Source organism: Camelina sativa, chromosome 20 (assembly GCF_030686135.1).
Source record: "Camelina sativa cultivar CO46 ecotype springtype chromosome 20, ASM3068613v1".
In the NCBI taxonomy this organism is placed as follows: Eukaryota; Viridiplantae; Streptophyta; class Magnoliopsida; order Brassicales; family Brassicaceae; genus Camelina; species Camelina sativa.
Window position 1 is genome coordinate 4244150 of NC_141899.1, and position 12111 is coordinate 4256260.

Genomic DNA, 12111 nt, shown 5'->3' on the forward strand with positions numbered 1-12111 from the left:
CATTGCTAAATGGCAAATGCTGATGAATGAAAGCTGAAAGCTTTGTCTAATAAAATTTTCTATTTCACTTGCTGCTTCGTTGTATGATGTCTGATTGTGATCCTTCATCCAAAATGTTAAAATAGTGTCTCATCGATTAGAGTTATGACTATTACTGATTAGAAATGTTCATGCTTGAAACAAAAACAGATATAATCAATCAAAACTCAAAAATCATTGCTACATGCTGATGGATCTCGTACTAACATTATCTGATAGTATAATGCCTTCCAAAAAAAACTTTCAGAAAGAAAATTAATCAAACAAAAAAAATGATCTAATTAGCATTAACGAGGTTTCCGATTTTTTTAATCGATTATAATTACTAGAAAATCTATCACTTTATTTATTGGACTTTGATTACTTGTTTGTATTTTTAATATGATGAAAGATTCTAATCTACTTGAAAGTAGTTCTCACACTGCTTATATTAAATGATTCATTCATTACACAATCTAACCAAAAAACGAATACATACATAACGAACGAAAATTAGGGAAACATTACACAACCAAAACGGCAGTAGATAGTCTGAGAATTTTAGGTTAAGGGGATGAAATCACCCTAATTATCCAAAATCATAAGATAAATAAACCATACCGCCGAAACATTACACAGTTAATATTAAATGATTCATCCATTACACAATCTAACCAAAAAACGAATACATACATAACGAAGGGGAAATTAGGAAACATTACACAACCAAAACGGCAGTAGATAGTCTGAGATTTTAAGGTTAAGTGGATGAAATCACTCTAATTAGCCAAAACCATAAGATAAATAAACCATACCGTACAAACATTGCACAGTTAATATTTGCCTCCTAGATCCTCTCCAAGTTAGTGAGTTTGCGCAGAGAATCGTGAACTTGGTTGGACTCGAAGATGATTCTGTTTCTTTTCTCCTTCTTAGAGGAAAAACAAAGGACCATCTGACGATGGGGGAAAGCGATGATGCGAGGGTTGGTCTTGGTTGGAGAGTGTTTGAATGTTGTTGTTGAATAGAGGTGTAGACATTGTTAAGGGAGACATTTTTTTTTTCTTAGATGCAGAAGATGTGAAAACAGAGAGAATATAGGGTTAAGGAAGAGAAGAAAAGAGAATTGGGTCGTTTAAACAAAAACGTGAGTACAAAGTTTTCTTGGGGGTTGAATTTCTACTGCAGCTTTTTAGGAGACATGACAACATAGGAGGAGGTAACATCAGTATTAATGTGAGCCAGTAATTTAATTCTCTACATTCATTTATTTTCTTCTTCTTCTTTAGACATATATACAAGGTTACTTAAAACACATATTAGGAACCATGAATGATGTGTAGAGGCATTGGAGATTTAGTTATTTTCTCATATTCATGTGTTTGCTTGTCTTGCTTCTTGCTTGAGTAGGATCTATGATTGAAATTTTTGGTTAACAACGTTTCTAACATTAGATTAGTGAGGCAATTAGAAGATATTCATGAATATTCTAGTTAATTTCCATCTGATTTATGTGACACTATGGAGGTGTTTTATTTGCTTTATAGTTCCTGATGAATATGACTTGAAATTTATCTTAACATCATTTTTTTTGCTATCATTACATGTGTACGTATGTCTAGAACTGATTCTCAAGTTTCACACAATGAAGATTGAAGGTAAATTAATCATCTTTATTCAGACAACAAAACTTGATACTAAAAATACTAGTTAGTTATGCTTGTGTTGAGATAATAGGCCATGACTTTGCTTGTGTTGAGATGTACAAAACGTAATATGAATTGACATCATCATTTACCCGAATTGAGTTTATAAAGATTTCTACTTTATACTAGTTAGTCAGTACTAGGGGTGTCAAAATAGGTCAAGATTAATGAGCCAACTCAGTTCAACTCAACTCATGAACTCTAATGAGTTTAAAATTTTGACCCTAATGAGTTGATGGGTTAAATAAGTTGATGATTAAATGAGTTCATGAGTCAATGAGTTTGGTTATAATGAGTTTATGAGTTAACCACTAACTCATCATTTCTTCGTTATCAACCTAATACTAATATTATCAACATCATCATCATAATACCAACATCATTATACTATCATCATCATCATTCTACCATCATCATAACAACATCATTATACTATCATCATCATAATACCAACATCATCATACTATCATCATCATCATCCTACCATCATCATATCAGCATCATCACATTATCATCATCATACTACTACCATCATGTAGCCATCATCATCATCAACATTGTCATACTATCGTCATCATCATCATACCAACATATATATATATATATATATATATATCACAATCAACAGCATGATATCATCATCATCATCATCATCTTATATATTATATTGAAATTTAATTAATTTATATTGTAGAGGGTCAACCTGATTATTCATTTAACTCATTTAACTAAATGGATTCATGGGCTGATCCACCCCAATTGTTAATTGAGTTGAGTCAACTCATAAACTTATTTAACTTTTAACTCATTGGATAATGAGTTGAGTTGGGTTGGGTTAACCATTTTGACACCCGTAGTCACTTCACTATATGTGCAAACTGCATATCATTGTTTACAAAGGATTGTAAGAATAGTTTGGTTATTTATTTGTTTTGTCACTAAAAAATTAGTTAAAATAAATTAATTTTAAAAATTCTGTTTTAAAAAAAAAAATTATGTTGAGGTCAAAAAAAAATTATGGTAAAGAAACTATTTGATTTGAGTCAAAGTCTTACAAGACATTCAAAATATATATGCTTTAAATATTCTCTGATTCAAATTTAAACTAATATTTTTAAAACAAAATTAAGGAAATTTGTTTAGATTTATTCACAAAATATTTAAAAATTTATGTATAATATCCTTAATAAAATTTATATATAAGACGCCGCTCTATGCAATCCGGAATGAACCAATAACATAGCTGCAAGTTTCTCTAAACAAAAAATAACGAAAAAAAGCAATCATAATATGAGGTTACAAATCTATATAATAATAACAATCTAAATAAATGCCAATAACAACTGCGATTTTTCGTCGTACATTTTCGTAAAATATTTTTTTAATATTTATTTTTAAAAAATCATACAGTTGCGTCTATTCATTGTAGATTTGTGTATTTTACCGTAAAAAAAGAATCATACGATTGCGTCTGTTCAATGTAGAGTTGTGTCTTTTCACCATATCTTATTCATAACTTTTCGTTCCAATAGTTATATTAATTTACATGTTTATGTCTTTTGAACTATTTGTCTATTATTAAATAACTAATAATTAAATCAAAATTTTTAATATTTATTTTTAAAAATCATACAGTTGTGTTTGTTCATTGTAGAACTGTGTCTTTTACCGTAAAAAAATCAGATGGTTGCGTCTGTTCAGTGTAGAGTTGTGTCTTTTCACCATATTTTATTCACAACTTTTCGTTCCAATAGTTATATTTATCTAAATATTTATGTCTTTCGAACTATTTGTCTCTTATTAGATAAGAGATAACTAATAATTAAATAATTGTTTGCTGACACAAAGTTTTCGTTTCATGCTGAAACTAAATAATATGAACTTTTAATATCCAATATTCAACATTATTCTATAATGTAACTAAAGATTTTAGAATCTATAATAATAACAGTTGCGATTTTTCGTCGTACCTTTTCATGAAATAATTTTTTAATATTTATTTTTAAAAAATCATACAGTTGCGTCTGTTCATTGTAGAGTTGTGTCTTTTACCATAAAAAAAATCATACGGTTGTGTCTTTCACCATATCTTATTCACAACTTTTCGTTCCAACAGTTTTATTTATCTAGATGTTTATATATTTTCAACTATTTGTCTTTTTTTTTTTTTTTTTTTTTTTGTCAACCAACTATTTGTCTCTTATTAGATAACTAATAATGAAATCAAAATTTTTAATATTTATTTTTTAAAAATCATACAATTGTGTTTGTTCATGTAGAATTGTGTCTTTTACCATAAAAAAACCATACGGTTGCGTTTGTTCAGTATAGAGTTGTATCTTTTCACCATATCTTATTCACAACTTTTCGTTCCAATAGTTATATTTATCTAAATGTTTATGTATTTTGAACTATTTGTCTCTTATTAGATAACTAATAACTAAATCATTGTTAGCTGACACAAAGTTTTCGTTTCATGCTGAAACTAAATAATATGAACTTTAATATCCAATATCCAACATTATTCTATAATATAACTAAAGATTTTAGAAATGATTATAGTAATAGAAATATTTAATCAACTTTAATTATGTAACTTAAAGTTGTGTTTATTTATCTTAAGTCTTCATAAAATATGTGTTTTTATAAATTTAACTATTCAATATTTGATTTTTAGAAGTTGTGTATTTTTTTCCTATTTTTTGGTTGATAAATTTTCACCCAAGATGAAATTTCTTTTACTTTAAAATTTATTTTATCAAAAAGTTGTATTTACTTATTATAATTTTTTGTTTGATACTTTCACTTAGGATCACTTCGTCATAATATATGTTTATTAGTAATATAAATAACAATAAATGTTATGATACTTATTACTCTACTATAATTTTTCATAAAATATCTTATACTTATAATACATACAAAAGAATTTATAATGTTGCCTCTATTCATTATGCCTTTTCATTTAATAATTTTTAACTTAGAGTTGTGTCATATATTTATTATTGCCTCTATTTTTAACTTAATGTTGCCTCTATTTATTTTTTTTTTAGATAATTTTTAATTTTATTCTTATCATATATTTTTAAACTATGTTATTACTTTTAAATAATTTTATAATATATAATTTTAACTATAAATTTAACTTTTTTTTTGAAATACTTCCCCCGTGATATCGCGGGGTTCTGAGTCCTAGTTAAATAAATGATCTGACAAAAGAAACATTTTACAAATAAAAAGGTCTATTGTAGTTATAGGGGCAAATAATTTAGGGGCATTCTCAAAAATGCCCCTTTTTCCATACCTCTTCATGTTGACCATTTTTAAAACTACTCCTCTTTATATACAAAATGACCAAATTACCCTTTTTTGAGTGACAACAAGAATGTACAGTCATCAAAATCGAAAATATTTTCCCGCCAAAGAAATTCCCGCCAAATTTTATTTTTCCCGCCAAAATCGAAATTTTTCCCGAAAAAAATTATTTTTCTCCGCCAAAATCGAAAATTTTTCCCGCCAAAATATTGAAATTTATATCTTTTAAAAACATTGTAAACGCTTTTAAAAACCTTGTAAATGCTTTTAAAAAGCTTGTAAATGCTTTTAAAAATCTTATAAAAACTCTTACAAGGTTTTTAAAAACATTGTAAAAGCGTTTACAAGGTGTTTAAAAACCTTTTAAAAATCTTTTTATAAACCATTTGAAAACCTTTTAAAAACATTTTAAAAACCTTTTAAAAACCTTTTAAAACCTTTTAAAAACATTTTAAAAATCTTGTCAAAGCGTTTACAAGTTGTTTAAAAAACCTTTTAAAACTCTTTACAAGATGTTTATAAGGCTTTTATATATTAGAAACCTTATAAAACCTTTTAAAAACCTTGTAAATTTTTTTTGGTGGGAAAAATTTTGGCGGGAAAATTTTTTTGTCGAAATTTTTTATCAAAATTTGTTTGACAAAAAAAATTTTGGCGGGAAAATATGTCGGAAATTTTTTGGCGGGAAAATTTTGTTTTTCTTTTTATTGAATAAAATAATTTTCATTTAAGGGTAAAATGGTCATTAAAAATTAAAAGAGGGCAAAAATAAAAATGGCCAAAAAAGAGGGTATTTTTGAAAAGGGGTATATCAAAAGGGGCATTTTTAACAAATTCTCAATAATTTATATAATCTTTTCACTCTATATAAGTAGTTAAAAGTTAACTTAGAAAATATAATACATATCTAGATAAGATAATTATTAATTATTATTTTACATTTTCTATAAATCTTTTGTCATATATCTTTATTAAAAGAAAAAATTTAAAGAAATGATAGATGATTTACAATTATAAATAAAAACTTATAAAAAATCTTATATTTTTGTTAATAACATGCAATATTTAGATTTAATTAATAGAGGTTATTATGCAATGATGATATACCCTATTTTTTTCAAACTGATGATATTTATACAACTTAGTAAATTACTATGCTATATTTCAGGGTAATTATTAATATACTGAATCAAGATTGCCATAAAATATAAATCTACAATATGATGATCACAAAGAAATATAAATCAAAAATATGATGATCCCAAAGAAATATAAATCGGAATTATGAAAACTAATTATGTACAGAAAAAAGTCTTTTCTTATGAGAAACCTAAACTACAGATTGTTCTTTTTCATTGAAAATTGGCTAAAACCTCAAAAACAATATTTCCTAATTTTTTCTTTCTTTCTAAACTCTTGAATTGGATTATCGATTAAAGGAAAAAAAATTCAAAAACGAAAGCAAAAATATACCAATTCCAGTTTTGTCACACCTTTTGTATAAAGTTTAGGGGGGTATTGGTCTAGGATTTAGAAAGAATTTTAATGATTTTATGTTTTTTAAAATCTTGCTGATTTCAAAAATCATAGAAAATTTAGAAAGTAAAAATGAATGATTCTAATAGATTATTCAGGAAGTTTTTTTAAAATCTTGCTGATTTTTAAAATCATCGAAAATTTAGAAAGTAAAGATGAAGGATTCTAAGAGATTGTTTAGGAAGTTTTTTTATAAATCTTGCTGATTTGTTTTTCCTACTCTTGTAAAATCTTTCGATTTGATGAAAGAGTTTTCATGACTTTTGTTATGAAGTAAATGATATAAAATCCTAAACCAATAACAGAAAATTTGAATTCATTAACAATCCAAGATTCTTTTGTTTTACTTGAATAATATAAAACTCTTAGTGACTTTATAAAACTCTTAATCCAACACTAGATTTATCAAGATTTTAGATAACTTTTTACAAATCTACAACCAATAACACCAAATTTTTAAAGAGTTTTAAAAAATCTTGATTGAACAACATATTTTACATAACTTTTAAAGTCATTAAAATTCTTTTTAAATCCTAAACCAATACCCCCTTAGATTTTGGATTTTTTTTTAGTCACTACTACTTCCATGACATTTCTTTTGAATTTCCCGTTGCCTATTTGCATCATTAAATCGAATTTCATGACTTGTTCCAAATAAATAATGTCTTCGAATGAAAATGTTAGAGAAATTACTTTATGAGTCAATGGGTCAACGTTCGTTTGTAATTACTATGTTCGTTTCTTTACATAGTCTCCCTTTGCAACTTGTGATCCTCCTCCACATAGCTCTCAATAAAGCTCTGTGATATTCATCATCTCTCCAATCATACTCGATGCTTGTGTATACTTAATTTTCTAGTTCGTCTTTGTTTGTTTATTTTTTTTGTCTTTTTCTATAAGAAGCATCCTTTGAACGAAGCTTCCTTCCTCTCTTGCTACTTGTGTTGTTCCTCCACATATGTCTCTTTAAAGCTCAGTGATTTCAATCGTCTCTCCAACCAAACTTGCTAATGGATTTTTCTTATATTTTCCTTATCACTGTTGTTGCTGCAACCATAGTCTTGTTCACGCTTTTTAAGAAACTCAGATTCAAACAAGAAGATGACAAAGAAACGTCATCACCTCCATCTCCTCCATCTTCTTTGAATCGCATCTGGACACACCATGTCTTTCCAAGCTTCCGAGGGGAAGATGTCCGTAGAGACTTTCTTAGCCACATTCAAATGGAGTTTCAAAGAATGGGTATCACACCATTTATTGATAATGAGATCAAGAGAGGAGAATCCATCGGTCCTGAACTCATTCGGGCGATTCGAGAATCCAAGATCGCAATTATCTTATTCTCGAGAAACTATGCTTCTTCGAGTTGGTGTCTTGACGAATTGGCAGAGATTATGAAGTGCAGGGAAGAACTTGGTCAAACGGTGATGGCTGTTTTCTATAAAGTGGATCCCTCTGAAGTAAAAAAACTAAACGGAGATTTTGGGAAAATCTTCAAAAAAACTTGTGTCGGTAAAACAAAACAGGACATTGGGAAATGGAGACAAGCTTTGGCAAAAGTAGCCACAATCGCCGGTTACCATTCAAACAACTGGTTCGTTGTTGTTGTTTTTTTTTTTTTTTTTTTCCATTAAAATTCTTTCTAACAAACATCAAAATTTATATATTTATAGCTTTTCTAATAATTGTTTTATCGATGTAGTGATATCTATCTTGTAATATTGTTAGGGATAATGAAGCGGCTATGATAAAACAAATATCTACTGATATTTCCAACAAGTTGAATAATTCAGTATCATCAAGTGATTTCGACGGGTTGGTTGGTATGAGAGCTCATTTGGATTTTCCACAACCTAACGAGGCTCTTCAAATCTTGTGCACGTATGCTTTTGGTCAAAAGTCTCCTAAAGATGGTTTTGAAGAACTTGCTCGGGAAGTTACAGAACTTGCTGGTAAACTCCCTTTGGGTTTAAGGGTTATGGGCTCTTATTTTCGGGGAATGTCTAAGCAGGAGTGGGCAAAAGAACTGCCAAGGTTAAGGACTAGCCTTGACGCCGATATTAAAAGCATTTTGAAGTACAGTTATGATGCCTTAGATGAGGAAAATAAATATATATTTCTTCATATAGCTTGCATTTCTAATCATCAAGTGATTGAGAAAGTGGAAGAGCATCTTGCAGAGATGTTTTTGGATGTGAGGCACGGGCTTAACGTATTAGCCGAGAAATCTCTCATCTCTATGGATGATTGGAGTGAAATAACTATGCATAATCTGCTAGTCCAACTAGGTAGAGATATAGTCCGTAAACAGTCTGTTCGTGAGCCTGGACAACGCCTATATTTGGTTGATGCGAGAGACATTTGTGAAATACTCACTGATGATGTAGAAGTAAGTTTTGTCATATCTCCCAACATATCGATTTTACTTGATAATGAACCATCTCATATTATTTTTTGTTCCTTTTTCAGGCTAGTAGAAGTGTCATAGGCATAAATTTCGACTATAGCACGAATAGGGTAAAGGAAAATTTCCATATAAGTGAGAGAGCCTTTCAAGGAATGATTAATCTCCAATTCTTAAGATTCAAAGGGGATCATGATACATTACATATACCATGTGGTTTAGAGTATATATCTCGAAAACTTCGATTACTAGAGTGGAAGTATTTTCCGATGACATGTTTGCCTCCTATTTTCAACTCCGAGTTCCTGGTTGAAATAGACTTGTGTTTCAGCCAACTTGAGAAGTTGTGGGAAGGAATTAAAGTAAGTAACTTTTATTATTTCCTTAACATAGAGTAGTTTTATCAATTTCATTAAAGTAAATATTTATAAATCTCCTATAAACTGTATTTAGTGAGATGTCGAATGTCTATTAGTTATTTTAAATCTGATAGCTTATAGCTCCTACTTTTATTTAGTTTACTAAAAAGCATTATTATTTGTCTGTACAGCCGCTTCCAAATCTCAAGTGGATGGATTTGAGTTGGTCTAAAAACTTGAAGGAGCTTCCTGATCTCTCAACTGCCACCAATCTTAAGGAATTGAATCTCGCATTTTGCTCCAGCCTGGTGAAGCTCCCCTCTACTATTGGGTATACCAAAAATCTTCAGAAATTGAATCTTAGCCATTGCTCAAGTCTGATAAGTCTCCCCTCTTTCATTGGAAGTTCCACTAATCTCCAAGAGTTAGATCTCGGTAGATGCTCAAGTCTGGTTGAGCTACCTCCCTTTGTCGGTAATCTCAAAAATCTTAAAAAATTGGTTCTTAGCCATTGCTCAAGTCTGGTGGAGCTCCCTTCCTTCATTGGTAATGCCACTAGTTTAAAGATTTTGGACCTTATCTATTGCTCAAGTCTGGTAAAGCTTCCCTTTTCTATTGGAAACCTTCAGAAGTTGCGGAATTTGAGATTACGAGGATGCTCTAAGCTAGAGTTTCTTCCGAACAACATCAATTTGGAATCTCTCGAAAGTCTTGATCTCACTGATTGCTTGCTGTTGAAAAGTTTTCCTGAGATCTCCACAAACCTTAGAGTTCTCGATCTAAGAGGAACTGCAATAGAAGAAGTCCCTTCATCAATCGAATCTTGGTCGTCTCGTCTCACTGAGTTGCATATGTCGTACAGTGAAAGACTCAAGGAATATCCTCATGCTTTTGACATCATCAGAGAGCTGCACGTAAGTGACAAAGAAATACAAGAGCTTCCTCCATGGATCCAGAAATTCTCTCGTCTGCATACACTTGACCTCAATGGTTGCAAAAAGCTGGTGTCAATCCCGCAGATTCCAGATTCCCTCACTATCATATATACAGAAGATTGTGAGTCACTGGAGAGACTAGATTTCTCATCTCAAAATCAAGAGATTTCTAGTCTCAGCTTTGCTAAGTGCTTCAAATTGAATCAAGAAGCCAGAGACCTCATCATCCGAACACTGACTAGTGAATATGCGGTCTTACCTGGCAGAGAAGTGCCTGCATACTTCACTCACCGAGCTGCTACTGGAGGTTTTTTGACAATCGAGTTAAATGAGAAGCCTCTTCCTACATCCATGAAATTTAAAGCTTGCATTTTGCTGGTTAATGAAGGTGTCCATGAAACTTGCTCTCACGTTTATGTTACGTGTAAAAAGAGCAAAAGTTGTCTATATGACATTTTAACAGAGCATTTGTACATATTTGAAGTCGAAATGGAGGTGACTTCCAGCGAGCTTGTCTTTGAGTTCAAGGTCGAGCGTAAAGATTGGAATAGGGATTGGAAGGTAGGACAATGCGGTGTACTCCAACTCTCGGAGGTCCCTCGATGAAACATGTACGATACTAAGGGAATTTGGAAGCACTGCGCATCTGCAAAATTTTAAGATTTTCTTTTAGGATTTCAAATGTTACTTTAGTCACAAAAGGTCATGTGTATCTGCAACCTCAATTCTTCTTAAATTTGTTAATCTTGAACCATTATTGTTGATCTTTTCTATAAAAAAAAAAACTCATCTGGAGAAAGCATTTTGAATTGTAAAGTCTACTATGTTATATCATCTCATGAACAAATGTGAGAAATCTCTCTGGACTTTTTGTTTTATTTGATGACTAAAAGTGACTACATACAGTTTATAGGAGATTCATAAATATTTTAACATCTAATATATTTTAAAATTAAACTTTATTAAACATTTTTTTGTTAATTGTTTAAGTTAAAATGATGAGATTTAAGAGGGAAATATTGTGCAAAATATAACATAAATATAGATATATTTCCCTATATATTGTTTTTCAAATATAAAGCTAAATTAATAACACATTTTTCTTTTAAAAACTTTTTTTCTTTATTTTCATTTCATCATTTAATGTTAAAAAAATTAACATCAAATTATATCATATATTAGAAGTAAATTTTATTTTGCTGCCGAGTGAACTATTGTTCTATAATTTTTCATTCTTTTTTTTTTAATTTAAAATAAATAATTCACATGAATTTTTATTACATTAGTTTGCAAGTTCAATTTAAATAGGATTCTAGGAACACCTTAGACTTGTCAAATAGTGTTTTACATATCTGTGCACATGGATGTAAATTAAATAGTATTTTAATGATTGCATCGATATCTTACATATTTTTTTTTTTTGTCAAAATAGTTCACATTAATCTATCATACATGCAAAAAAAAACATTCATACAATAATTTGTAGTTAAAAATTAGGGTCAAGTAATCAATATCATAACTGTAGTCTATATATTTGGTTCAATTGTAAGTGTTTGAATATTTATAAAATTAATTCATATATTTAGGAATTTATCTAATATGTATTTTTGCCTGTTAGAGTAAATTACTTTCATTCAAATTTTTTTTTTTTTGTCATCCGATAGAAACCATAAAGAGTTCAAACAAGGTAATTAAAAGAAATGAAATAACCAAAAAAACTTTTATCATGAAGGCAAGATGGCCTTCCAAGTTCTAGATATGACTGAAACCTACTATCCCTCGTGACGCTCTTCACAATAGCTGTGACAACCCGTCCCGTGGACCCCACTAGCTTCACT

General features: G+C 29.6%; 1 protein-coding gene across 1 annotated transcript; it reads left to right on the top strand.

Annotated features, from left to right (window-relative positions):
- Positions 1 to 7303: 7303 nt before the first annotated feature.
- LOC104769297 (putative disease resistance protein RPP1) lies at positions 7304 to 11151 on the top strand. The gene is made up of 4 exons (XM_010493467.3): positions 7304 to 8169; positions 8304 to 8964; positions 9045 to 9341; positions 9530 to 11151. The coding sequence occupies exons 1-4, from the start codon at positions 7586 to 7588 to the stop codon at positions 10877 to 10879; spliced, it is 2892 nt and encodes a 963-aa protein (XP_010491769.2). The 5' UTR covers positions 7304 to 7585; the 3' UTR covers positions 10880 to 11151.
- Positions 11152 to 12111: the final 960 nt, after the last annotated feature.

Coding starts and splice junctions, on each gene's coding strand:
- LOC104769297 (XM_010493467.3), top strand. CDS start 7,586: ATGGATTTTTCTTATATTTTCCTTATCACTGTTGTTGCTGCAACCATA. Junction 8,170..8,303: donor GGTTACCATTCAAACAACTG/GTTCGTTGTTGT, acceptor TAATATTGTTAG/GGATAATGAAGCGGCTATGA. Junction 9,342..9,529: donor AGTTGTGGGAAGGAATTAAA/GTAAGTAACTTT, acceptor TTGTCTGTACAG/CCGCTTCCAAATCTCAAGTG.